General features: G+C 52.8%; 8 protein-coding genes across 8 annotated transcripts; 6 read left to right on the forward strand and 2 right to left on the reverse strand.

Annotated features, from left to right (window-relative positions):
* Window positions 1-45: 45 nt before the first annotated feature.
* Window positions 46-1,707, forward strand: CTAM01_10121 (carboxylesterase; the record flags this gene model as incomplete). The annotated part of the gene is made up of 3 exons (XM_060526137.1): window positions 46-1,101; window positions 1,158-1,291; window positions 1,347-1,707. The coding sequence occupies 3 exons, from the start codon at window positions 46-48 to the stop codon at window positions 1,705-1,707; spliced, it is 1,551 nt and encodes a 516-aa protein (XP_060379272.1).
* A 1,737-nt stretch (window positions 1,708-3,444) lies between these two features.
* Window positions 3,445-4,658, forward strand: CTAM01_10122 (uncharacterized protein; the record flags this gene model as incomplete). Its single annotated transcript, XM_060526138.1, has 2 exons — window positions 3,445-3,710; window positions 3,767-4,658. 2 exons carry the CDS (start codon window positions 3,445-3,447, stop codon window positions 4,656-4,658), a joined length of 1,158 nt encoding a protein of 385 aa, XP_060379273.1.
* A 3,485-nt stretch (window positions 4,659-8,143) lies between these two features.
* CTAM01_10123 (sugar porter family MFS transporter) lies at window positions 8,144-9,951 on the forward strand (the record flags this gene model as incomplete). Its single annotated transcript, XM_060526139.1, has 3 exons — window positions 8,144-8,354; window positions 8,423-9,681; window positions 9,739-9,951. The coding sequence occupies 3 exons, from the start codon at window positions 8,144-8,146 to the stop codon at window positions 9,949-9,951; spliced, it is 1,683 nt and encodes a 560-aa protein (XP_060379274.1).
* Window positions 9,952-10,211: 260 nt separating this feature from the next.
* Window positions 10,212-13,210, reverse strand: CTAM01_10124 (serine endopeptidase; the record flags this gene model as incomplete). The annotated part of the gene is made up of 4 exons (XM_060526140.1): window positions 10,212-12,315; window positions 12,371-12,588; window positions 12,643-12,984; window positions 13,052-13,210. 4 exons carry the CDS (start codon window positions 13,208-13,210, stop codon window positions 10,212-10,214), a joined length of 2,823 nt encoding a protein of 940 aa, XP_060379275.1.
* A 3,161-nt stretch (window positions 13,211-16,371) lies between these two features.
* On the forward strand, window positions 16,372-17,646 carry CTAM01_10125 (uncharacterized protein; the record flags this gene model as incomplete). Its single annotated transcript, XM_060526141.1, has 3 exons — window positions 16,372-17,072; window positions 17,127-17,222; window positions 17,280-17,646. 3 exons carry the CDS (start codon window positions 16,372-16,374, stop codon window positions 17,644-17,646), a joined length of 1,164 nt encoding a protein of 387 aa, XP_060379276.1.
* A 1,348-nt stretch (window positions 17,647-18,994) lies between these two features.
* On the forward strand, window positions 18,995-20,543 carry CTAM01_10126 (major facilitator superfamily transporter; the record flags this gene model as incomplete). The annotated part of the gene is made up of 3 exons (XM_060526142.1): window positions 18,995-19,277; window positions 19,369-19,475; window positions 19,533-20,543. The coding sequence occupies 3 exons, from the start codon at window positions 18,995-18,997 to the stop codon at window positions 20,541-20,543; spliced, it is 1,401 nt and encodes a 466-aa protein (XP_060379277.1).
* A 3,344-nt stretch (window positions 20,544-23,887) lies between these two features.
* CTAM01_10127 (fungal cellulose binding domain-containing protein) lies at window positions 23,888-24,952 on the forward strand (the record flags this gene model as incomplete). The annotated part of the gene is made up of 3 exons (XM_060526143.1): window positions 23,888-23,997; window positions 24,050-24,754; window positions 24,817-24,952. The coding sequence occupies 3 exons, from the start codon at window positions 23,888-23,890 to the stop codon at window positions 24,950-24,952; spliced, it is 951 nt and encodes a 316-aa protein (XP_060379278.1).
* A 77-nt stretch (window positions 24,953-25,029) lies between these two features.
* Window positions 25,030-26,082, reverse strand: CTAM01_10128 (cephamycin biosynthesis protein CmcJ; the record flags this gene model as incomplete). The annotated part of the gene is made up of 4 exons (XM_060526144.1): window positions 25,030-25,374; window positions 25,535-25,628; window positions 25,715-25,933; window positions 25,988-26,082. The coding sequence occupies 4 exons, from the start codon at window positions 26,080-26,082 to the stop codon at window positions 25,030-25,032; spliced, it is 753 nt and encodes a 250-aa protein (XP_060379279.1).
* Between the last annotated feature and the right edge of the window lie 870 nt (window positions 26,083-26,952).

The following is a 26,952-nucleotide window of genomic DNA, read 5'->3' on the forward strand; positions in this document are numbered from 1 at the left end:
GTCAACTCCAGTCTGTCGCTACAGTCACAGAGAGTCGCCTCCGTCATGATGTGCAACGCAAAGTTTGTGGCTACCTTTGCCGGCCTCCTCGCCTCCGCGAGCGCAGGTCCCAGCGTGCAACTTGAAAACGGTCTCACGGTCCAGGGCCGGATCGCTCCCGATGCCTCCAACGTCGCCGAGTTCCTTGGCATCCCCTACGCCGCGCCGCCTCTCGACGATTTGCGCTGGGAACCCCCTCAGCCCTATGTTGCTCCCCAGTCAAGTACTCCTTTCGCCAATGGAACCGTCCTCAACGCCACGGCGTTACCGCCCTCGTGCTGGCAGTACATCTCCATCCACCCTGCCATCCAGCGTGTGGATGTGCCTGAGTTCATGATCGGCGATGCCGGTATGGACGAGGACTGCCTCACTGCTAGCGTGTGGGCCCCTGCCGGCGCCGTTCCCGCTACCGGCGAGCAGCAAGCTTCCGGAGAGGGACTCCCGGTCATCATTTGGTTCTACGGTGGCGGCTTCGAGACGGGCGGCACCGATGTTCCCTACCAAATGCCTCAGAACTGGATCCAGCGCTCGCAGTCGCACATCTTCGTTACCTTCAACTACCGCATGAAGCTCTTCGGTTTCCCCAACTCTGCCGCGCTGAAGGAGCAGAACCTCGGACTGATGGACCAGCGCTTCGCTGTCGAGTGGATCCGCGACAACATCGCACAGTTTGGTGGTGACCCTGAGCGCATGACTATTTGGGGCCACTCCGCCGGTTCCATCGCCGTCGACTACTACAGCTTCGCGTACGCCGAGGACCCTATCGTCAGGGGCCTCATCATGGACTCCGGCACGGCTCACCTGGACCAGCTGATGAACCACGACGAGTCCCACTCCAATTTCACGTTCGTCGCACAGCAGCTTGGTTGCGGCAACTCGACAACCGCCGAGGCTGAGTTGGCATGCATGCGCAAGATTCCTGCAGAGAAGCTTGAGAACTTTGTGGCCACTTACAAGGACTCCGAGGTTACGCCTACCATTGGCTTCTCTCCCCAGGTTGACAACAAGATTGTTTTTGCCAACTACACCGAGAAGGCTGCTCTTGGCGAGCTGTCCGATCTTGTAAGTTGACTTCCTGGAGATGTTCTTAGCGAGAGTGATTTGCTAACAACTAACAGCCCGCAATCATCGGATTCAACGCCGCAGAGGGCCTCTTCCTTGCCCCTTACGATGCGGAGAACGGTCCCGATCCCGCCGTCGCTGATGCCTTGTCCTACCAGTTCTTCTGGTGTCCTGCCACCAAGACCACTAAGTGAGCCTTCCTCTTCTCCGCCGCAAGTAGCCCGATTCTAACTGAAGGAACCCAGTGAGCGTTTGGCCGCGGGAAGGACCACATACCGCTACTACTACTCTGCCGTGTTCAACAACACCTCGCCCCGCCCGTGGATGGGTGCTTACCATGGTAGCGAGCTTCCCATGATCTTTGGCACACACGCCGACTTCCGTGGTAACTCCACCGTGTTCGAGTATGAGCTCAGCCACATCATGATGGATGCGTATGCCGCTTTTGTGAAGGACTCGACTGCGGGTCTGGACGCTATCGGATGGCCTGTCTACACGGCTGAGGACCGGCTTGTCCGTAGCTATGGCCAAAACAACAATGTCACCGTCGGCAAGCGCACACTGTCTGATATCGAGACAGAGTGTGCGAACCAGGGGCTTTTGTAGATGTGTATGTTATTTTGACATTCGGTCCATATTATATTCCATCAACAAACTGGAAGTCACTTTTTACGAGACCTAGAAACTCAACATGAACTTGAGGTAAATTTGAAGTATGTGCGAAATGATTGTCCAGACACATTCTGTTCTTGCCCCGCAATTAGCTTCCAACGTCCAAGCAATCGAGTGAGTCGTTCTAAGTTGTTGAGATATCTTTGTATGTTCCCTCAACATTCCTGTCGATACCTGGAACCTATTCGCCATTGACCTCTGCGACCTGAGCCCTTGGAAGTTTTGCCATCTTGGAGTTGAAAACAGCGACTGGTTGGCTGGGATTGTAGTTTGCTTCCTGGATTTCAGAGCTTTAGACAAAACCTGTGGTCTTGAGTTCGAGGATAGGCTAGAAGCTTGAAAACACTGTGGCTCTTTGCTCATGAATCCGAAGCAAAGCGAGTCATGGGGCATGTATGCACAAAGCATTCACCCACATGTTGTAAGCACCTTATTCTTCTACTCCACATTGACCATCAAATCTTTTCACATATTTTGACCGAGACAGTGACAATGACGCCCGACCGAATCCAGAGTTGTGGAAAGAAGTTTGAAAGCCAACGATAAGTGGAAATCAAAGAGCCTGGGTAACTTGAACTATTAATTTCGTTACATCTCACATACGCAGATTCTTCTCGTCAACTAGTGAACAGTACTCATCATGTTCTATGGAATGTATTATATCCATCTGTGAACCCAGACAACTTGATCTTCTTGGCTGTTCGTCTGAAGTGTTTGCTTTTCGTGACTCGTCCCATTGATGTTATCTCTATCGTCTCAACTTCTTCATCGTAAGTTGTAGTCCATCCAGTCGTCCCAGCTCTATCACAGCAACTTTGGATAGCTCCAGCCGTCTGAACATTTCATGTCTTTCTAAGACTTGGGATATAGTGCCTTCCACCGTTCGTCCAGTCTACTAAACTCCGGATTGCTCCCGCCCTCCCTGTTTCATGCGGCTTGTACAGCTCCCGGGAGCCGTTTCTACTGCGGCCTGCATGGTTCCCGTCACTCCATCCAACTGCGGCTTTGAAGACATCATGATTCCTCAGGACAACTCATCATGCTTAGTCGACAATCATGATCTGTCTACAATTGTGATTAGTCGTCGAGGGATTTTCTTTTGTTTACCTTTCTCTTTCTCGTAGCATCGCCCACCTTCCAGAAAACTCTTCTTTTCCTCAGCCGCGATTTTGGTCAGGATTCAATCAAAACATCAAGTACGCCTTCGCGCATTATCATCGAAAGAAGCTTCAGCATTCCTCTTCATCGTGAGTTCTTCATTTTCTATTTTCTGTTTTATTTCCCGAGAGATGTATCATTGTCGAAGAGCAGGATTACTGACCGCGCGGAATATTTCAGCTTCTCTATCCTCATCTTCGAGCGAATAGTCAACAATTCGACGAGTTCTTTCCATCGCCATCCTCATCAGTCGTAGCTACAAGCAGCGATATTCATCATCGGACAGCATCGTCATCTACCCTACTCGCCGGATTGTCGACATCAGCATCCCGAGCCATCACGCCGTCACTGTTATCAGTGGTTGAACTCTTCCCCCAGTATCCTAAACACTTCAGCTTCATCTTCATCAAGCAGAACCATATCCTGTGAGTCTCCATCCCTGGACGATCGCCACGAATATTCTTTTCGTAAAGCCGTGCGATACTAATCTTCTGCGTAAGGTAGCCAGATACAATGGAGAGCAACATGCAGCAGCAGCAGTCCGCTAGCCAGGCTTCTGGTAGCAACGCCTCTGGCGACAACATGAGCGCCCATGGTCATGACGCCCAGCAGATCCAGCAGCATCAGGCCGAGATCAATGCTCCTGATGGCCCCGCTGCTGACAGCCCTGGTCATGACAGCAACATGAATCTTCACGATGATGATATCCAGCAGGCCCAGCAGCAGCAGGCCCAGCAGCACCATGTGCTTGTCCCCAACCATCACCACGGCATGGTCCCGTAAGCACCCATCTCTCAACACTAACATATGATAATGCTAATCACCTTATGCTCAGGATTGCTCACGACCCCACTGCTCAGAATCAGCACCAGCTCGCGCTTCAGGTCCACGGCCAGGCTTTCGGCCAGAACAATCAAGCCCACCAGCAGATGCCCAACCCTGTCGGTGCCGGAAACCCTGCTGCTAGTTCGCAGAACGCCATCATGGCTGCTCATGGTCCTCAGTCCTTGGCCTTCGGCCAGGCTCTTCATGCCCAGCAGCAGGTGTACACCGCTATCGGTGCCGCAATGGCGGCTTCCAACCACAACGCCAACATGGCTGCTCAGCCTCATCAACAGCAGATTCCCAATGCTGTCGGTGCCGGAAACCATGCCCCCAACATCCATAATGCCATCATGGGTGCTCAAGCTCCCCAGCCAAGCCTCCCTGGAGCCGCCAACCCGATGCACTGTTCTAAGTGCCGCAAGAATGGCAATGTGGCGTGGAATACCCGCTTGCAGGACCCAGATGCACAGTCGCGCGTCTTGAAGACGTTCGCCACGTGCAACCACTGCAAGTGGTCACCTCGCTTGCAGGACGAGTCGGCTATCAACTGGGTCATGCGCAATGCCCCCTGGCTGGTCAACGACGTTGGGGCGTACTGCCCTTGTTATGTGGGCAGCGCGGGTAATCATGCCCCTCACCCCATGTGCCTCACCCGCACCCGCACCCGCGCGGGTGCTCCCGCTCCGGCCGCCCTTCACGCCGCTGCTCCGGCCGCTGTGCTCGCTGCCGCCCCCGCCCCGCCCCCGGCCGCGCCTCCTGCTGCTCTCCTTGGAGTTCCGCCTGCGGGCTTCGTGCCCAACCCTGTGGCTCCCGTCGCCCTGATGCTTCCTGATGCCGGTGGTGCTGGCTATGACCTCGACGACGGAGATGCAGAGCTTTTTGTTATGCCTGGAGAGCATTAGGAGGGCGTGGCGTGTCTTTTTAGATTAGAAACCCTCCCCTTTTGGGGAGGGTAATGAACAAGCACAATAGATACTCGAGAGTTCCTAAACATAGCTTTCCTCTCTCTATTCCTCTAGACCCAGTGATTCACACAACACAATGAGTCTCTTTCATAGTCTGGAAGTTTCTTGCCCATGATGCACATATTCGTGTGAGAATCCGTTGCTGCCAGTGAAACTCGGGGCTCAGCGGGATTCATGTCGAGCTTACTGCTCTATCACACTAGCTACCTCTATGGCCTATCTGTAGTTGGCGCCGCTCAGAATGAGGTTGACGATGGCGACCCAGAGCTATTTGTGATGCAGGATGAACACTAAGGTAGGCCAGAAGTTGGCATCATGTTAGATTAGAACTCGCAAGGGGAGGGTAGTTAAATAATATAACAAGAAGATTTGAATGCTCTAGAACATCACTTAATCCACTTTGCTCTGTTCCTTATAGTCCCAGTAGTTCACACAACACAATGAATTTCTTTCACACTTTAGGAGTTGACTATCCCTAACGCACGTATTCGTGTAAGAATCCGCTGCTGCTAGTTGAGACCGAGGCTCGGCCGTACTTACCTATGTCATGCTCACTGCTCTATTACTCAAGTTGCCCTTTTCGCTCTGATGCTTCCTGATGCCGGTGGCGCTTACTATGATCGCGATGATGGGAATCCCGAGCTTTTTGTTATGCCAGGAAAGCACTATGGAGGATGTGGTGTGCCTTTTCAGATCAGCTCCTCGCAAGGGGTGGGTAGTCAATAAGTACAAGAGATTATTGAGAGCTCCTGAGCATCACTTTCCTCTATTCTCTAGATTCAGTAGTTCACACAACACCATGAGTTTCGTTCACAATCAAGTTTCCTGCCCCTAATGCACGTATTCGTGTAGAATGCGTTGCTGCCAGTAAATATTGAGGCTCAACGGCAGGTTATGGTCGTGACATCACGGCTCTAGTGGTTCCCATGACCCTGTGGCTTCAATCGAGGTGCTCTATGCAGACATGCGAGAACCACTCTCTTCGGAGCTCCACCTGCGGGCCTTGTCCCTAACCAGGTTGCCCATGTTGCCGCGATATAGACGATGGAAATAGACAGTTATTCATACCTTGCTATGAGGAGAGAGTTTATAGGATTTGTCGGAGACTAGACTTCTGATGCTTTGTTTAGCTCCCTCCAGGATCAGCAGCTCAAATGGGTTAATGTGCTCTTTTCACAATGTGAGAGTAAACGACCCCTAATGCACGTATCCGTATGAGACTCGGTTGTGACCAGTGGACGTCGAGGTTCGGCCGAGGCAGGCCGAGGAGGAGAAGCAGAATTGGAGAAGACAGGGAGTTGATTCGCGCGGAACTCCACAGCAGCAATTGCAAGTTGTGACTGGTTGGGACCTTTGGGGGCGACGGCAAGAGGAGGTTTGGAGCCGAAAGTCAAGGCACATTCCCTGTCGACCTGGCAGATGCTTGCAGGAAGGTGGTGTCTACTTTCTGGGGGAATCGGATGGTGGGAGTGTCCCCTTGATTCGAACGTGACCCGACCGCGTCGTTGGGAGTAGCCGGTGATGTTTTCGGAATCGGCATCTGCATTGTAGGCAGAGCCAAGCACGGCGTATACTAGGTGTCAAATGTCAGCATCGATCAAGCTTCTCGTAGGTCTCCGTCCATAGTGTCTTCTCATGCCGTGTCCAATGCCAATAATGAGCCAGGAGGCAACGGATAGGCCAGAGTGAGCCGAATAGCCTCGGGAGGAAGGCGTGGTCAAAGTCGGCTGTTTAACGCAGGTCGATGGAGAGTGGATGTCGTTGTTGGTCGTAAATTGTTCTCCTGAGGTTGCAGTGGTTGTTGTCGGGTGCAACCGGGGATGACCCATGGGTACGTACTGCCCTGGGTAGCTCCGGAGCAACTGTGGAATTACCTAAGCCCGGCACGAGAAGAGGGGATACGTACCCAGACATTTAACCGTTCGCTCTGCACCTCGAATTTTCAGTCTTCTCGTGACTGCTGCTGCTCTCGACTTCCACACCAAACAGGACATGAATCCAGCATATCCAAGCTGACTTCCTACGTGGAGGTACACAACAGCTGCACATCGCCTGCTGCAACGGCAATGAACCAACAAACGAAAGCGAGGTGGTGGCATTGCAGATGAAGGGCGCAAAACTTGGGGAAACCCAGCACAAGAGGTGTGGGCTGGGCCTGGATGGGGAAGTGCTTCAGCGCACCCGTCTGCTAACTGAACCGGCCATCAAGGCCTAGACGGCTGCCCTACAGTGGACTCCAGCGACTCCTCAGCGGCCCCGGGCATCCAGTGCGGCCCATCACGCCACTAAATCCCCAGACTTACCCCACATCTCCTTCCTCGTCGGGTCCGTCATGACCCACTTTATCCTCGCTAAGGGCGCGCTAGTCATCGCCAAACGACCCTAATCCGTTCTTGGACGCGCTAGGCACATTGACTCTCCCGATCCCCCAGGCCACCCGCCGCCATCCCCAACCGTCAATTTCGTCCTTGGGAAAAGTTCCACCAATTGTCCTCCTCCAAGCCTCGGACGACATTTCCCTTCTAGCCTCTTGAAGTCAAGTTTGTCTCTTACGCTTCCTCATTGCTTGATGCCTCGATCCCAGACTAACCACTGACCAGAAGCCCCCCCAGATTCGACGGTCCGTCGTCCCTACTGCGCCGCCATCCTGCCTCCCCCATCCTGACTTTTTGTCAGTCACCACCAGTCACGAGTTCTCCCCCTTGTCTCCAGACTCCTCGAGGACGAGAACCCCGGACTCGTTTTGGCACCACATCGACCACGGCCCATCAGTAATCTGCCTCTCCCCGCCCCCGGCTGGCTTCCCTTGGCCACTCCCGCCGGCGTCTTGGATGTTTCGACCATTCACAGCTTGTCAACTCCCTCGTCTCTCTCCGCACTCTCTTCCCCATGGCTTCCTTCACCCACTCAACATCTTCCAAGACCGTCAATCCCGCCGCTAGCCACAAGGCCCCGATCGGCTTTCCACTTGAATGTGGGTTCTGCCTCGCACATGGCCAGCATTTCCCATGCCCGCCCAGACATCCAGTACCATGAGGAGAACATGGCTTGAGCGTGAACGGTATAGCCTACCCCGGCCGGCACGACGAAGGATCTCCAACACGGTTTGATTGGGGAATGGCCCATCCATAGAGGCCAAGCTTGGGGGAAACAAACTGCTTCTCCACAGGGTCGGCTCAGGCCAACCGTCCCATCCTCGTCCCAGTACCATGCATATTCTGCAGACTGCAACCATGGCATGAGACGAGAGGAAGCCGACTGTCTGGTACCACCTTGATCTCGCCTCGACGCGACTTTAAAATACTACAACTGCCCACCCCCAGTTCACCGTGCCTGGTCCTCCTGTCTCTTCTCGATACGACTCTGCTCCAGGAGCTTGCCCATCGTCAACAGCTTCAAGCAGCCCCAGAGCGTTCGCAGCCATGTCCAACGACATCACCCAAAAGACGGCTTCCCAGCCACAAGACCCTATCCATGTCGAAAAGGGTCCCTCTCACATCACGCACCTCAATGATGTGAGCCTCGACGACAAGGGACTCAACAATGAGGCCCACGAGGGTACCAACATTGAACACAGCTTCGGTGTCTGGCAAGGTCTCAAGACCTACAAGCGCGCCGCCTTCTGGTCCATCCGTGAGTTGTCCCCCTAAAACGGGCCTTCTGCTTACAAGTAATCGTCTGACGCTTCTCCTCTTCGCCAGTCATCTCAACCACGGTCATTATGGAGGGTTACGATGTCACCTTGATCGGCTCCTTTTATGGTTATCCCGCGTTCCGCGAAAAGTACGGTGAATACCTCGACGAGGAAAACGGCTACCAGATCTCTTCGTCCTGGCAACAGAAGTTCAACGCCATCGGAGCTGTCGCAAACATCGTCGGTGCCATCCTGAACGGATACTTCACCCCAAAGTTCGGTCACCGCAAGGTCCTCATCGTTTCTCTTGTCTGGCTCGCCGCCTTCGTCTTTGTCGTTTTCTTCGCCCACAACATCGAGATGCAATTGGCTGGTCAAGTTCTCTGCAACATTCCCTGGGGTGTCTTCGCCACAACTGGCCCTGCGTACGCTGCCGAGGTCACGCCCCTTGCTATCCGTGGATACCTGACTTCCTACGTCAACCTGTGTTGGTGTATCGGTCAGTTCATCTCTGCCGGTATCCTCAAAGGACTCGTCGATGTCAAGGGTCAGTGGAGTTACAAGATCCCCTTTGCCGTGCAGTGGGTCTGGCCCATCCCCCTCATCATTGCCGCTTGGCTCGCCCCTGAGTCTCCCTGGCACCACGTTCGTCAAGGCAACCTCGATGCGGCCAAGAAGTCGCTCGCGCGCCTCTCAGAGCCTGAACACAACGTTGATCTGGATGCCACTGTGGCCATGATGGTCCATACGAACAAGCTCGAGATTGATGAGCAAGCCGGCGCTTCTCTGTTCGACTGCTTCAAGGGAACCAACCTCCGACGTACCGAGATCGCTTGCATGGCATTCATGTCTCAAATTACCAACGGCGGCGCCCTCTGCTACTCCGGCTCCTTCTTCTTCCAGCAAACTGGAATCAGTCCCTCCGCTTCGTACGCCATCAGCTTGGGAGGTACCGGAATTGCTTTCCTCGGCACTTGCATCTCTTGGCTTTACATCTACAAGTTTGGTCGTCGTACAATCTGGATTGTCGGATTCTCTCTTCTTGTGGCCTGCTTATGGATCATCGGATTCTTGTCTGTTGCCCCGAATCAGACTGATGGCATCATCTGGGGACAGTCCATCCTTTGCGTCGTGTGGCTCGGCTTCTACTCCATGTCCGTCGGTCCTATCGTTTACACCCTCGTCGCCGAAGTTGGCTCTACCCGTCTTCGCACCCAGACTGTCGTCTTGGCTCGCAGCACTTACTACGTCGGTAACATTATCTGCGGTGGTCTCATCCAGCCCAAAATGCTGGCACCTGGTGACTGGAACTTGAAGGGAAAGACCGTGAGTTACCATACCAATTCCAAGCAGCATCTATGCATGACTAACTTTGGCATATAGGCATTCTTCTGGGCTGTCCTTGCTACCCTTACCTGGGTCTGGGGTTACTTCCGCATGTTCGAGACCAAGGGCCGCACCTTTGGCGAGATGGATGTCATGTTCCAGAAGGGTGTCTCGGCTCGCCAGTCCGGCAAATACCAGCTCACCTCGGAAGAGGTTTTCATTGCCGAGCAGCACCAGACTCTAAGCAGAAACCAGACGGAGAAGTTGTGATTTATGATCAAGTTTACAAGTTAGAGATACCAGAACATAATCCCTTTCGAGGGAGTAGTCATTTATAGCCATCAAGATCAGACGATGAAACTGCTAGCACGCATGCACCCGAGCTTGTCGAGTTCAAAGTCGGAGACATAATACCCAATACGAAGTATATTTCTTGCAGAGATGATCTTGTCTCTATATATGAGCGACAGTACCTACGCGCTGCTACTCCTATCATGCCACACAACCCTTACTTAACTTCGAACAAACCCTCAAACTGACAGAGGCAAGACTTCAAAGGCTGGAGTCTCGTAGACATCCCAATTATCTGAAGCCTCAGGGTTCCCAAACGGAACCAAAGCAGCGAATCGCATCTTATACTTGCCAGGCGCGATCTGCGTACCATTCGCCAGACGACCCAGCCACCACAACTCAACACCGTACACACCGACGATGTCTCTAGGCACGTCACGCATGGGCAGCGTGATGATATCGTTCGGGTCATCCACAGTAGGATCGATGAAAGTCTTCCCCGAGGCCTTGGACCAGCTCGTCGCCGCGCCCACGAAGCCAGCCTGGCCGACGACGGGAGGGTACTTCCAGTCTCTCTCCACCCAGGACGCATCAAATATGTCCCACCGCAGCTCGCGGGTGGCGTACTGAATGCGGGCGTATAGGTTAGGAAAGTCCTGGACCGCCGGGTCAAGGTTGAACGTGAAGTTGGCTTTCTGAGCAATAGGGATGTCGCTACGGGTAGACGTGATGCGCGGGAAACCCGTCGGATACTGGAACATGATGCCCACGTCCTTGTGAAGGTCCGCAGCCAGACCCAGGTATGGCACACCGAGCGTCTCACCGTTACTCCCCTTTATGAGGACCTTTCCGCTGTAAAGGGGCAGATTGGCCGGATCAAGGCCCTGAGCTGCGGCGTCGGGGTAGTTGAAGCCGAACTGAGCAGTCTTCGTCTCTCCCGGCTGGACAGTCAGGGGGCCGGGGAAGGATATTGACGGCGTCATCTTCTGAGGCGCGGCCATGACCTCCTCGAACCACGCAATCTTGGGCGTTCCCCACGCAGTCGGGTCAAGGTTGACGGTGTTCATGCCGCCAAACTCCTGCTGCTCAAAGGTGTACGTCACGGGCTCGGCGCCGGCGTTGGTGATGTCGACGGCATGGTACCGGCTAAAGTGGTGCGTGTCGTTGAGGGCGAATTTGGCAAAGGAGAGGGCGGTACCGTACTCAAGGACTTTGGTGGCGTTGATGAGACCCGTTCCAACTTGTGCTACGGGCGCGAAGAAGTCGTATGGGTTGTTGTTGAGCTGGCCGTCGTCCCATTTGATCGCCTCGCCGGAGGAGATGAGACGCATGGCGAGGTTCTTTGCCCATTCGGGCCCGTGAACGCTACGTCCTCCGAACTTGCCTGCCCAAAGCGCCGCGACGCCGGCGACGTAGGGACAGCTCATAGACGTGCCGCTGAGGATGGCATACCCGCCGCCGACATACGAACTCAAGATCTGGCCACCGGGGGCTGCGACATCAGGCTTGATGAAGAGGTCATTTGTGGCGCCAATGGAAGTGAAGGAGCTCGCAACACCGCCGTTTTCTTCGTTCTTGATGCCGACGATGTGGAAGATGGGACGCTCCGTGAAGTCTGCCGTTACCTTGCCGCCCGCGCGGACGGTGTCGATGATAGCGGCGCCGACGCGCGCGTCAACCATTGCGATGAGGCTTGATGTGTCTTCCGTCGTTGGGCGTACGAGCGGCATCTCGTTGCTGTAGAAGAGGATGTGCGAGGCGTTGAAGGGGGCTAGGTTTCGCTGCTTCTGGTCGAAGTTGCAGCCTCCCCGGCGGACGAGGGCCACGACTCCCGTCAGGTCCGGGGTAGTTCCCGCGGGGAGAGGGTTGCACGCCTCATCTGCGGTACTCGATTTCAGACTCAGGGGCACGATAGGCCAATCCTTCACCTCGGAAGGGTACCAATCCTCGACAGCACGATACGCAACCCTCGTCTCATTCGTCTCCCCGTCCAGGGAGAAAACTCCCCGGAACGACGAAGACGCGAGCACGTCAGCCTCGACGGAGGCCACGGCGACAACGTGCTCGCCCGAGGAGCCGCTGCTGGCGGCGTAGGCGCCGGCCTGCCCGTCGTTGCCGGCGGAGATTGTGATGACGACGCCCTGGTCTACCAGGCGCGTGGCCACGACGGCCCAGGCGTTGTCTGTGAAGCCGCTGATGCCGCCGATAGAGGAGGTGATGATGTCCACGCCGGCTTCGTAGGCTGCGAGGAAGGCCTCGATGAGGGTGTCTTCGTCGGTGCCGTCTACTGTGCCGAAGACTTTGTAGGCGTAGAGGGTTGCTGCTGGGGCGACGCCGGTGAGGCTTGAGGGCGTGTTAGCCGGGGAGGTTCGATGTGTGATGAGAGGTATGGACTTACATGCTGCTGTTACCGGCGATGATGCCGGCTACGTGGGTTCCGTGGCCTTGCTGGTCCAAGGGGTCGGCATCGGGGTTCTTTACTTGACCCTCGTTCGGCCAAGCTGAAGCTGTTAATATCTGGATGACTGAAGAGGGGTTCTGAGTGAACTCACATCCATCACCAACAAAGTCATAACCACCAGCAACCTTAAAGCCCTCACCAAATCCACCACCGAGCTGTTGTATGTCAGAAACTCACCGAGCATTTCACACGGAGACTCGTTCACGTACCGCTTCATGAGTATACCAAATCCCAGTATCAACAACAGCAACCTTAGCCCCCTTCCCTAACACACCAGCCTCATGCAACTTATCGACGCCAGTCATGTGGTGAATATCATAGTCGATGGCAGTAGCATTCTCCACGAACGACGCAAGCGGCGTGCTGGGCGCAAGCTTCAACTTGCGGGACTGCCATGCCACTTTGACGGGCTCGAGCGCTTGCAGAGAGTCAATGTTCTCCACGTCCGTCTCGACGGCGGCACCGGTGAAGATGTCACTGGTGAAGACGCGGAGGACCTTTGCGCCGCGCTGATTGGCGATGTCGGCGGCTAGGGCGGATGCGTCGGCGCCCTGAGTAGTGTCAGCATGGCCTCTGTATTGGTTGGCAGAGTTTGAGAAGAAGAAGGATGAGATGTACCTTGTCGAACTCGACGATGAAGCGTTTGGGCTCAACTGTCGTCTTGTTTGCCGCGGTCTCGGGGGCGTTGTCATCAGCTCGGCGCATGAGCGGGTGATTGCTCTGTGCGGCGATACCTACCACGCTCGTGGCGGCAAGCAAAAGAGTGGACAGATGCATCCTGCGTCAAGGGGCGATACCCTTCTTTCTGGCGATTAAACGAATGTGGGATCACAGGAGATCTGGTGACGTGAAGCCGTGCCCCTCGAAAGCCTCTTCCTCAACTGTACGAGAACATGATGATGGCATTATATACAGTAACGACACCATCGCGACTCGTATCTTGAGCATCTAATTTCCATTATCCAGCGCGTCCGGCGTGTTGTTGCATTAGCCAGTGACTCCAACGCAAGTGACATGCCAATGCAATCGTAGGTCGTTCGTATTCGGCGCTGCGACCCTATCAAGCATGGGTTACCGACAAGGGCATTCATTAAACCTCTTGGCAAGTTGAGGGGCTATCTACTACTGTTATCCTCATCACGCTTCTCATCAACCTACGGCCGGAGCTGTATTCAGAGAGTTATCTGTAGATCACACGATACGCCATATCTCGAGGATAAGACTACATCTGCAACTCATAAAGTATGTTTCATGATCAAGAAGCCGACGCCGGCTCTGCCATGCCTTTTCCTCGTGTCCAAAGATTCGAGAGTGGCTTGATTGCCAACGCAACTTCACATTTGGGCCTAGCACGACTCCATGGCCAATGTAACCCTGTTGACGACCTTCTCCTTTCTCTCTTGCTTGCCCTGTAGGCAAGCTGCAGGAGCTGCAGGAACGGAGGCTCCGTGCGATGCATGCCAACATGTGCCAACACCAATTCGTTCGGCTAACCTGTAATAATGCGGAAGAAGCAAACAGGTGGGCCAACTTTCCACGGCGTCCGAGGGGGCATGTGGATCCCGGGGATGCCAATCGGGGTCTATCATGGCCGGCCGGAAAATGTGGAATATCGCGGCAATTGACAACGATGAGTGAACGGACATAGTGTGTGCAGACTTTTTATTTCCTGGTACCTTAGTTGTGCGTGAGAGTCATTAGTGAAGTCATCCAACTCTACTCCTTCACCCGCACAGACGGCGAGATTTCGACAGTTCCAGATGACAGACTGAATCGAAAAGAGGGAAATTCGGTCTCGCGGACTGTGGCCAAAGGCCGAGCGTAAAGAACAACACTATGGCGGCAATGAGACGACTGGTTTCCATTCATCCAACTTGACAGACGACAGACGTCTAGTTTCAAAAGGAACCGATAAATCTGCCCAAAAGCATCCAAAACAATGGCGCCGTAATCCCAAGACGGGACGACTTACGACTTTGAAGGGAACCAAATGAAAACCGGCGAATGGGATTGGTTAATCGGCAGACGGCAGTCAAAAAGCAAACAAGCTGCCGGCGTCTCGAGTGTCCGCGTGGCGTAGACCATAGCGTTTCTGGCCCGAGACACGAATGTTTGTCTTTCCCCGCAAACCGTGACATGAGCTCGACGCTTGGTCCAGGAAGCGGTCGTCGAATATTCTGGTTACACTGCGTATGTGCTTGGTCTGTGATTAATAACGTCATGTTCCTTGGCAGTTGGTATTTTTGACGTTCCACCGACAGGGCCTACATGCGACTTTGTTTCCAAGAGCGATTGAAACTCCTAGAGACAACTCACAGTATATCCAAGAGATATTCTAGTCTGACAAATGGCTCTGTAAGTGGGATACCTTTCGCACTGCCTTCATAGTCTTGAGTTATGTGGGATAATTGCCTCATGAAGCTATCACCCAAAGACTCATAGTGGAAGATGGTATTTTCTGGGACGAGATGATCATCTTGGCCAATCTCGATGGCTCGAGCTCGCCCAGTCATTGCTTGACATGAGTGTTAGGACGATATACAATGAGACGGCGCGACGATCTTGGCTTGTTTCGCTGGCCAAGACATCAGGTTGCTTGGTCTAACATCAACCCAACTCGCCCCATCTTCAACGTCCGCCACACAATGAACCATCCATCCGGTTCAGAGACTGGAGGGACAACTGCCATTCGTTGTGAGAAACAGCTGACATTGAAAGAAGGCTGACTAGCCTCAACTGCTTCCGCCCAAAAGTTTGAGTTAAAGTTTGGGGTCAAATGCTTCAGGCCAGGGATGACACCTCGACACGCCGTTTTACCACGATTTCATAAATCGCCCAGATAGGGCAAGATTCGCTTCGCTGCCGCGTAAAGAAGCGATCGAGCCAAGACTCCTCACTTGTTTCCTGTGTTTCCTGTGTTTCGTCTGCCATCCCTGTTCAGCCCTGGGAAAAGCTTATGTTTACTCTTCCTTCCAACGACCTCCCCCTTTGCCCTTTCAAGTCATCGCCGGGAGCTTAATGACTTGCCCAACGATGGATAGAGGAATACGGATGCCGTGCCGGATGAAGATTCTCGCTTCCAACCAATTGCCATCACCTTCGCTTTCCGCGGCGAACTCTGATAGCAAGCGCTCTCCTAGCTGGCCGGGGTTTGTTCACTGTTCCCTTTGTCCCAAAGCACGATTCCCATGCTTTATACTTTAAGGAACAAACACTGTCCGCCGCACCAGCTGCCTCTGCGGCTGCACCCTCCTCGCGTCCGCGTCCACTCAGCGTCCATCGGGATAATATCGTTATGCTTCTTTCCGCCAAGCAAACAACCTTAAGCCTGCTAAGCGCTTGGCGAAGGCGGGAGAGATCTTCAGGGGGCCTCTAGAAGCAGTCGCTAACTTCAGGAACATACTTGCCAAGGTGCCGACGACTTGCGCTACGTGGGATAAAAGTCTTGTTTCTGTCTTGGCTTGCCGGCTCCCGATGTAAGGTGACCCTGCCTGTCGGTATTGTTCTCCGGTCGATAAGCTTGAACTGCCGACCGCGACTATCCTCAAGTGACCTCAACTTACCCCTGGCCTAGTTTCCAAGTGGACGTGGGAACGAAGTTAAGCTTTCCAAGATGAAGCATTGCGGTTGGTAGTATTTGCCGATGGTCAACGTGCCTTGGATCCAGTTCATCGAACCAGTCAGTGCGTTCCAGGCACGATATCAACGTTTCAGGAACGGACCACGGTCACGGCCACTTTTTGCCGCGAGGAACAGCCAGACTGATGTCAAGGGAAGGGGATGGGAGGGGATGTGTGGGAGTGTATTCGCGATTCAGGTGTTTGCTAAATAGTCTCGACACGAACCTCTTCTCCAAGCTCGATACGCTCGTGTGTATCTGTCGTAATTCTGCCAGACCAAATCTGTCATCCAAACCCCGCCATAAGATCCATAATGCGATGTGGACAATGAGCGAAGACGAGCTCGTGGCCGCCTCGCCGCCCCCGCCGGGCGTCGTATCCAACTTCGACAATCCCGCCGAGTCCCTCGTGCCACAGGTCTTGATCGTCGCCATCCTGCTCAACCTCCTGGCCATCACCTTCTGCGGGATCCGCCTGTACACGGTCAAGGTCGTGATTCACCGCCACCAACGCGACGACGACCTCATCTTCATCGGACTGCTCTTCGCTACGGCATACTCGGTGATACAAGTCTACGAGACGAGGAATGGAGCCGGGCACCACATCTGGGACGTGAGCCGGGCCGACGCTGTGGCTTTCCATAAGCTGAGCATGGTTGATCTCGCGGCGTACAGCCTCTCCGTTCTCTTTACAAAGGCCTCGATTCTCGTGTTCTACCTGCGCTTCCCTCTCAATCGCGCTGTGAAAATTGTCGTATACGTGGTCATGTTTGCGACGGTAGCGTACTCGCTCGCTGGCGCGCTTGGCTGGGCATACCTCTGCACCCCCATGGAGAGGATTTGGGATATGGACGTGCCGGGAACCTGTGTTGACCGGTCGATGTGGTGGCTGATGCTATCCGTCTGCAACGTCGCCACCGATCTCGCTATCTTGCTGCTACCGATCTGGATTCTCTCGCCCCTATCATTGAGGTTGGTCAAGAAGATTGAGATGACGATCTTCCTCATGGCCGGAGGCTTGTAAGTTGATTCTGCACATTGAGGACAACAAGACATCCCTAATGCCTTCTCTAGCGTCCTCGGGCCCAGTATCGTCCGCATGGTCATGATTCCTCTCGGCTTCAACAATGCCGATTTCACCTGGACCGCTTCAATAAGCATCATCTGGTGGTAAGTACCTCCCCAGCCCCGAACCTAGGCATATTTGATGGCTAACTCTGTGCCTAGCGTCGTGGAGGCCAATGTCGGCATCATCTGCACCTGTCTACCCTTCCTCAAGGCTTTCATGAAGCACGTGGCACCGGGCATCGCCAAACGATTCTACGTTCCAGACGAGCCGCAATCACCCACGGTCTTTGACCGCGCTGCCGCTCTACAGAACCTGCCGCCAGTTCCCAAGTCAGCACGACGCAAGAGCTTCGGCAGGCAGGCCGTCGGTGACGTGCCGGACGCGGAGATGCGCACGGTTCGATCAAATTGGCCGTTGAAGAACGAAGAGCCCTTTGATCACGTCGAGTATCAAGATGTGAGACTGTCGCAAGACCACAAGACGCCGTACCCTGCGAAGCCTGTGGATGTGACGGAGATGGTGTGAATTGGCATAGGCTGCGTTTATTTGTTGATGATACCCCCTTGGTTTAATGCATGTCGAACTTCTTTGGCCTTAGTTTGAAGGTTGCAAGGGGAGGGTGTTGGGGTCAGTGGTGACTCGGGTAAGTTCTGATTTCTCTTGGCTCATTCTATCATTGTTTGCTGACAAACTTCGTCAAGATGTGATGATGTTGCGGGCACCGACGCACAGGTGTGAAACGATCCGGTGGGATCACAGGCGTCTTACCCACTCCAACTGAGCCTGCGCCGCATCGGACATGTCTATCGTCCGGCTCCTTGGCTCACGGCACTCGCCTCGGAGCCGTGGTCTGGTGTACGGTGTACCAGAGTTCTGTGCTTTGCATCTCGACAGACGTAATTTCCGTTGATGTGCTCGGCGATAGCGAGATTGTCGTGACGCGAGGATCTCGGATTGGAGAAGTCAGAGGTCATGTAAACGTGGTTTCGGACCATATTTCCGTGAGTGTGACGGAGGTGTTTGCGAGGATTGGATCTCAAGGGCAAACAGCAAAGTCCTTGAAGGTGGTCAGCATTTAGTTAAGAGCCTAGCCAAAGCATATTAATAATGGAGAACTGAACAACTGAAGAGCAATAAGCTTCAACTCGAGAGTCCGCTCTCTGGCGCCGCTCTAAATGATGCTTACTTCAGAGATTTTTACCATAAGGCCAACCAATCTCGGCGAGGGACGCACATGCCAACGGCTCATGTCACCATCGCCGTAGTGGAGACCATTCGGCGCCGAGATCTGCAAAAGGGGTTCGAGATTGCAGTGTTTGCTAACAAAATGGTACTTCGGCCTCGGCGATCATGAGAGCGCCGCACGCCGAAAGGATGTCCATCACCGCCGCCAGAGCGCGCCAAACCCACACCATCTCGCGCCGCGAGCAGTGCTAGTGCACCAAATCACTGGAAACATTGGTCTAGATTGGAAGCAAACTTGACTCAATGACCAGATTTGGGACCCTCTCGGTCGTAACGGAAACCGATTTCTAATGCGATAATGGCCCCTGGCCTATCTAGGGTGACGATGCAGATCTCCCTGCGGCGTCCGGTACGGACATGGGCCGCTGTCGCTGAGATTCCTTCTCTTTGTCGTTTGGCCTCCGGATCTGATCCTCTTCCTTCTGTTCACATAAAGAAAGAATCTTGGGAAATACTTAACCCATGTTCATCCCTTGTTGGATAGAGTCATCCTCATTAGACAATTCCACAGACAACCTCAACAACTCAGCTCTTCAATCAAGATATCAATAAAGCTTCTCAAAGCTATCAGAGCGGCTCGGAATCCACCAGCAAGCCTTTAGCCAAAACAACAGAACTCGCGCCGAAAATGTCGAAGCAACAACAGCTTTCGTCCCCAGCGGACTCCCAAATGACCTTCTCAGACCCGCACCCAGCTGCTGCAGAAGCCAAGGTGGACCAGAACACAACGGATTACTCTTCCGATCACCCTTCAACGATACGGCAGACCGACCCGGAAAAAGGTGGTTCTCCAGCCGGCGGCGCAAAGCCGTCGTGGCCCGGCAGCGATGCGCCGGACGGAGGTGTCACGGCATGGCTTGTAGTTCTTGGCGCTTGGTGCACATCATTTTGCAGTTTCGGATGGGTGAACAGTAAGTCGCAGTTCCCGTTGCGACGTTGAGGCTGAAGTCTATTTTTTCTGCTTTCTTGGGGTTCTGGAAGCTAACGAAGGTTGATCTGCAGGTGTCGGAGCTTTCCAGGAGTACTACCAGAACGATCTGCTTCGCAACTACTCGCCGAGTACCATTTCATGGATTCCTTCTCTTCAAATCTTCTTCATGATGGCAATGGTAATTCTTGGTCTTCTCAATGCCTGAATTAGAACATGCAATCTGATACTTTCATAGGGCCCCGTCATCGGCCAGCTTTACGACCATTACGGTCCCCGCTACCTCATCCTCGCCGGCACGTTTCTTCACGTCTTTGGTCTCATGATGACCTCTCTCGCAACGCAATACTGGCAGATACTCTTGGCACAAGGTGTGTGCTCCGCCATCGGTGTCGCAGCCATCTTCCAGCCGGCACTGAACACGATCCACGGATGGTTCAACGTCAAGCGCGGAGCCGCTTTCGGCCTCCTCTCTACCGGCTCTAGCATCGGCGGCATCATCTTCCCGATCATGGTGACGAGATTGATCAAGTCTCTGGGGTACCCCTGGGCAATGCGCATCTGCGCTTTCATGATTCTCGGACTCCTCGTCATCGCAAACCTCACGGTCAAGGCCTTCCACCCACCACGACCCCAGAAGGTATCTATGGATCAGCTCATCCGTCCCTTTAAGGAGTATGAGTTTGTCTGCGTCGTCATCGGCTTTTTCCTCTTCACCTACGGCATTTTCGTGCCCATCAACTACATCCAAGTCCAGGCCCTCGAGGCTGGCATGGACCCCAACCTGGCGCAGTACCTGGTCGCCATCCTCAACGCCGGCAGCCTCTTCGGCCGAATGTTCTCCGGCATCATGGGCGACAAGATTGGCAAGTACAACATCTTCGTGGTGGTGTGCTACCTGACCTCGATCTGGATGCTCGCCCTCTGGATCCCGGCCAACACGGATGGCGCGCTAATCGCCTTCGCCGTCCTCTTCGGCTTCTGCTCCGGCGCGTACGTTTCGCTGATTGCACCCCTCATCGCCCAGATCTCGCCCCTCCACGAGATTGGCTTCCGCACGGGAATCACGTTCTTCACAAACTCTATTGGCGGTCTGACGACTAACCCTATCAACGGAGCCATCTTGGCTGGTTCCGGTGGGTGGGTCGGCATCAAGGTGTTCTCGGGTGTGTTTTGCATTGCAGGAACGACTTTCATCCTTGCAGCGAGAATTCACCGCACCGGATGGAAGGTCTTCACTGCATTCTAGACTGTACTCATGGCAAGGAAGCATTGTTATAATACTAATGACGGACTGGGGCAGCAGCATACAATAAAATTTCCAGGAAGGATTCTGGCATTAGCATATAGACATCATTACTCATTTTGTATTCAATACCCTCAACTCTTTTCATACTCTCCTCACATCTAGCGCCTAGATAGCTCGTTCGATGTAGTTGAACACTGAGGCCATATTATCACAGATGAGCGAGTGTTGTAAAGATCTGACGTGAGAACGTGTCATATTACCAGCAACACAATCGCAATGTCACAACAGTCGCTATGATAATCTACTTCATAACTCATGGCCGATGCAATTCTTGAACGCTGTCCGCTACAACCATCGCGGCTATTGAATTCATCACATTTGATTTACGGTTTAAGAGCAAGGACCTTCTAGCCCGCACCGTGCAAAAGCTTAATCAATCAAAGACGTCGTGGTGTAGAACCCCTAAGCTCTACGTTGAGACGAATCTTGAGTCAGAGAACCATGATCCAAGATTGAAATGGTCCTCGAAGTCAATCGGTCACTTGGCCACTTTGCGTTGCCATGTAGTCAAGATTACGACTGGTTCCAGTCGAGGTCGTCATCGTGGCCACCTTACCGACGGTCCGATTCCCTACTGCACAACGGTTCGATAGATAGCTTCTGTAAGGCAGTTGGGTACTAATGGGGCGGCTTGGTTGACGTCAAAAGCGAATTGAACATATTCCAGACAGGAATATAGACTATAAGCAGATGAAGCATCGGTCCAACCTTACTTTTCAACTATTTCGAACGCTGAGACTGGCTGGTAACCAGAGATCTGGAGATCATTCGAAGGCACATCGGAGACGTCTTCTAATAGCAAAGACTTGCTCTGTTTGTCCCCATAACAAGTCCATTTAGTATCGCGGCCGGCCCAATCACAAGCTCAAGAAGATTCTCAAATCTCCTCGGAAACTGCCGCGTATTGAAAGAACGCCGTCAACTGAAAGTTATGAAGGACTTAGGCATCATCTATTGAAGTAGTTAGACCTGCTAACGATGCCCGAAGGCAGCGTACATATACGTGCGCGTACTAGAGGGGCAGATCGTAATGGCCAAGGCGGTGGTCACGACCTCGAAAGAAATTCCGCGTTTATAGCTGTTCATCAGCAGGGCAAAATCCCATAATGTGACCAACCTAGGCAAAAGTCGAGAAACGGGATAGACATCTGTCGTGTTAGTTGTTACAGGCAAGTGGTTCAAGAGAGGACTGACCCCATGGACTTTTGGAACGAACGGCATGTCTTCCCTTAACTCTATTAAGTCGATAGACGCATCATCGAGAACACTCATCAGACTTTAAGTCTGACAGCTCATTGGTCGTAAAGGAGAAGCCTGATGGGTCAAGGGCGAAAGGCGGAGGGTTATGAGTAAGTAACTATAAGGTTACGCCAGGTATTTCCTTCTTGTTTGATGAAATTACTTTCACGTACAATCTAATTAGATTGAGCAATAGAAGAATAAGCACAGATTTACTGGGACTGTAGCCTCATTCGTCGATGTGCCCTGGTATTGTCTACAGCAAGTCTGGTCACATTTTTTACCTTTAACTAATGCCCACCATACGATTCCATAAGACCACAAAATCAACTAACTAAACGGTCACTTATTGTGTAAGCTGGACTATGAAAATCTTGAGCTTGCACTCAATCGTATGCGAGTGTGTTGATCGGAGGATTCTCCAGCAGCCACTATCCATTATGAAGAAAAGGAAGAGAAGGCGGACGTTGAAGTTAGTCCACCACGCGCTCTTCGGTAACAATCTGAGTAGGAACTCCAGCCATGATTCTAGACTCTATCAAGCTTAGAGATCGGCCGTGTTCCCTGAACGGCCAGTCTCAACTTGACTGACTTCAACGCCGTTAATTTCATTCCATGCATCCACTCGGCCCGTACCTAGGCAGCACCGTAATTAAGCCCTCAGCACCGAATTTGATCACAAGTGGCATTAGAGCCATGGCCGGATGAGAGAGGCAGAGTATGACCAGTTTAGCTATTGGAATTGGCATCTGATACCGATGTAACCCCTCAGTCACTGCTCGAACTGAAGTTCCGAGTCTTCACATCCCGGCGACACCGAAAGGATCGCTCCTTGAAGCTAGCTCCCCAATCCAGCTGTAGGAACAGAATCCTGGCAGTAGACCTGGAAATCGCTCGTAAACCCTGACGAATTATTGTAGCAACCACTTGCGTCTGGCGTGACGGCGATCCTTCCCGATGGATGCAGGGTTCAGATTTTGCTCTACCTGAAGGATTTTGACACAAGCGACACTGTACCCTGAGGGCGTCAGAACCCCCGGAGTCTTCCCTATCCCTGTCTGAGACTACCAGACTGCCTATAAGAACTTTGTGACTGTTAGATGATGGTATCATGGCCCGTACGACAAGTGCGAGAATTACCCTTGCCGTTCTTGTGAAGAGCTCGGAATGAAATGCGACGAATAGCTTTGTGGCCACACAAAGTTGGATTAGATGATTCCCTCAGCCTTCAGGATTCATGTGTGATAGTCTGTTACACCTGGCTTGTCTTACGTTTAACCTCAACATTCATCATATCCAGCCCTTTGCCTCATCGTTTTCGACTTCCCATTAGTTTCGTGTTGTCAAGATTATGTACGTGCTGTCTGCATCGCCCTAATTCAAGCTGTGGGCACCGAGAAGTGTCCCACAGTCCTCGCATGATCTCAAAATCCCCAAAGCTACTCCTTCACATTAACCTCATCGGCTCAAGCTTCGGACTATAAGTCGGCTTGGCAACCCGTCTGTTGCGAGTCGGACATCGAGTCCAACCTTCCGGCCGAGTTGCTCCGGGCAGGCCGGGCCCTTTGCGAATTCCAAGTAGCGATCGGCGAGGAAAACGCCCCATTGGTGGAACCTGCCTCGAACATGTAGTTCTGATGCACTCTGGCTTACCTCCCTCGCATCTGGCAGCGGATAGCTCCGCTATCTGCATCCGTTCCCTGAATTTCTCTATGGATTGTCAATGTAGGTGGACGGACGTGATGATGTCCTGCGAGTCTTCCAAGCGGACTTGCTAGCATAGAGACTAGTGAGCCACGCGTACGACAAGGACACGAGAACAGAGGCTTCAACCTGGCTACTTCATATCCTCTGGCCCGTCTCGGAGACACGGATGAGCTGAAGATGGGAGGGGTGATGGCATCATCTTCAACGTGACTACTCGAATTGAGGAGAACACTATCAGTATAAAAAGTCTTTCAAAGTCCCTTCCCTCACTAACTCTTGACAACACATGTGGACATTTCATGAGCTAGACAAGATCACCTGAGAGGCCCATCACAACTATGATTTTGTCATTCTACAGTTTTCCAACACTACTGGTACTTGGTGTTCTGGCGACCCAAGGTATCACAGCATACCCAGGCTTCGCTGGTCTGAAGACACTTTTCACGTTGTAAGTTGACAGCTTCTGAAACACGATTATTCTAGGGTTGATGTGAATACAGTGGAGACTCCTATACCAGGACTGGATTTTATGTCACTCACGATCAACCCTCCATTGCCAATCCCCTTGGGAATCCGACGTACCCGGGCCCGACCAGCGCAAATGGAGAAAATTGGATCCAATACTTGACCACCAAACATAATGCGTCTCTACTATTGACCTACAACTTCGCGGCGAGCGGTGCCACTGTCGACAACAGTCTCGTGACGTCCAGCATTGACGTTGTGAGTCAAGTTGAAGAGGGATTCATCCCCAACTATACCGGGACAAACCAAACCTGGGATGTCGAGTCTACCCTGTTCGGCTTCTTTATCGGTATCAACGACATTGGAAAGTCTTATACCAATGGCAACTCCACGGACCTTCACCCGATGATCTTTGATAAGTACGAGAAGTTGGTGGAAGAAGTCTACGAGGCGGGTGCTCGGAACTTCCTGTTCCTCAATGTACCGCCGCTCGAGCGGATGCCGAGAACAACTCAATCCAGCGCCGCTGGAGAGCGGATTCCTCTTGAGAAAGCCGCGGTAGCAGACTGGAACGAGCGCCTTGGAGTATTTGTTAAGAACTTGCGAGAGGCTCACGTAGATGTGACTGTATTTCAGTATGATACCTATGGATTGTTTGACAGAGTCATGAATACGCCCGAACGCTACAGAGAAACGGCAGTCTATAAGAACACGACGACATACTGCTCAGCATACCAAAAGTAAGACGGGATTTTCAAGCCCATACCCGGCGAAAGATATGTTTGACTAACACCTGGCCTAGTGGGACGCCCGAGCCAGACACTAAATGGGACAACTGCACCTATGCTGCTAATGAATATATGTGGATTAACAGTCTACACCCGACGTCGCCCGTTCACTTGGCACTGGCGAGAAGTATCTCAAGGGCCTTGGCTTGATCTCAAAATATCGAAACGGACTGTTTCAGATGTGCATGTCCTCATGTGCCAGAGCTGCAAGACACTTCCCCATGTACCTAGTCTTCATCATAGAAAACAAATGCTCTGACTTCAATGCTCGCTCTCGGCTCACCAGCGCCTTCTGGCAAGTCAGTATCCTTGAAAGCACAGTGAGGCACTCTTCTGGGAACACCAGGCTTCGTGCTTGAGTCCACTTGTTTGAAAAACAGCACGTCATCAACCTGTTGCTGGTCTTTGAAATACCACTTGTGCTGCGAAGCCGTGGGCGGACGAACTTCCACGGCTTCAGTGTCGTGATCCGGAAATCGTACTGGTACAAACACCAAGTCCGAGTCTGGTATAGTCCGGGCATCCGAGACCGCGAAAGGGTCACGAGTTATCGGGCGAATGGGTCGCCACATCTGCGGACCTTTGTCAGCTAATCTGGAGTTTGTGCGAGGATCAGAGTTTGCTTGCGTTGATAATCTGGTATCGGGGCTTCTTGAGCAATTCTTCTGCTCTTTCCTTCAGCCATCTTTCGGCAACTCCTTCAGCTGCCTTAAATGACTGGTCCACATGTACTCCATACAACGGCGCCGGACCCTTCGGGCCTTCGCCGTCTTTGGGACCACGACGAATGATGTGTGTCATGATATGAACCAGGCAGGGCTTGGGCCTATGCGTGTCAGCATCATGCTAGACTTGTGGTAGTTCGGGCGGGCAGAAAAAGCTTCATCGCAACACGAACGGGGAGTCACTCACATGTTCTCGGTCTCGGATAGGACTTTGTAGCACAGTTCCTCCATCTCAGGGTAGTTTACCCGCTTAATTTCCTCATCATCATCCCAGTTGGTTAATCGACTTTGATGCTTGACATAGTGGAAACCTTGAACATCGAGCGTGAATTCATCCTCTCTGCCAGTGATATCGGTGATAGTTGTTGGGATCTCGACTTTGGGTTGAGGCTTGCCGGGTTCCGGACTTTTTTATCACAAATTAGCTTTCCAACGAATTGAGTCGGAATTGGCATCTTACCCTCCAATTATCATGGGCACCAAAGGTACGCCTGGATCATCAAAATATTTGATCTTTGTATGTACTTGACGTCCCTGTTGTCCCATCTCGACCATTGTTGAAGCGTTCGAAACAGTCTTTCAAGAAGCTCGCGAGTACCTCTCAGCCGGCCGTCGAGAAGAGGGAATTTCTGCAGGTTTTGAAAAGAGTTTGGGGTATTGTATACATGGGCATATCTGTTTATCTGTTCTATCGTCGCGAGTCAGGATCTTGGGGTAAAAAGAGTGCGGCAACATGGCCACCCCGGCTGGTAGGAGGAGAACATGCATCAATCCCCATTTCGATAGGTAGTCCTAAGATCTCCTGCCTTGTTGGAGATAACCCCGACCATTCAGTACTGTCTCAGAACTGAGAAGACAGTGGTTTAGGCAATGGATGAAGTTGTCAAGGCCCAGCCCGAGCTTTGAACGAGTATTCGAACGCATAATCGTGTAAAGTCCTATTTGCTTCACGATGCCAAGAGCTGACGTTCGGTTCCAGAAGCTTGGCTTAGAAAGCGAGTCCAGCGTTTGCAGCGGGCGGCCCGCTGCCCCTCCGTTTGTAGCGTCTAGTCCGTTGTGGGAGCCGGAGATGCGCATGAATCGTGAAGGTTTGCAGGGAGTCAAGCAGACGACCATACACAGTCTCGGTTGGTCTTATCTCTGAGCGATCTGCATGGGGCTCGTCTAATGACATGTCCTCCAGACTGGGCCATTCCCTGTAGTGTTGCACTTATTTGGGGTGCTCGGCCATGATTCGTTAATGGGTTTTGTCACTCGACTTTGCCAAAGAAATCAGATGTTGCTTGTCTGATTATTATTGTGCATCGCAATCGCGGTATTTCCAATCGGTTGGTAAATGCTCCTCTAGGCTCTGTTTCAGCAGCGGGACTACCCGAAGACGCTACCCCGAAGTGAACGTATCGAAGAGGATTGGATGATCATTGA

Source organism: Colletotrichum tamarilloi (genome assembly GCF_030869305.1).
Source record: "Colletotrichum tamarilloi strain Tom-12 chromosome Unknown Scaffold_44.1, whole genome shotgun sequence".
NCBI classification, from domain to species: domain Eukaryota; kingdom Fungi; phylum Ascomycota; class Sordariomycetes; order Glomerellales; family Glomerellaceae; genus Colletotrichum; species Colletotrichum tamarilloi.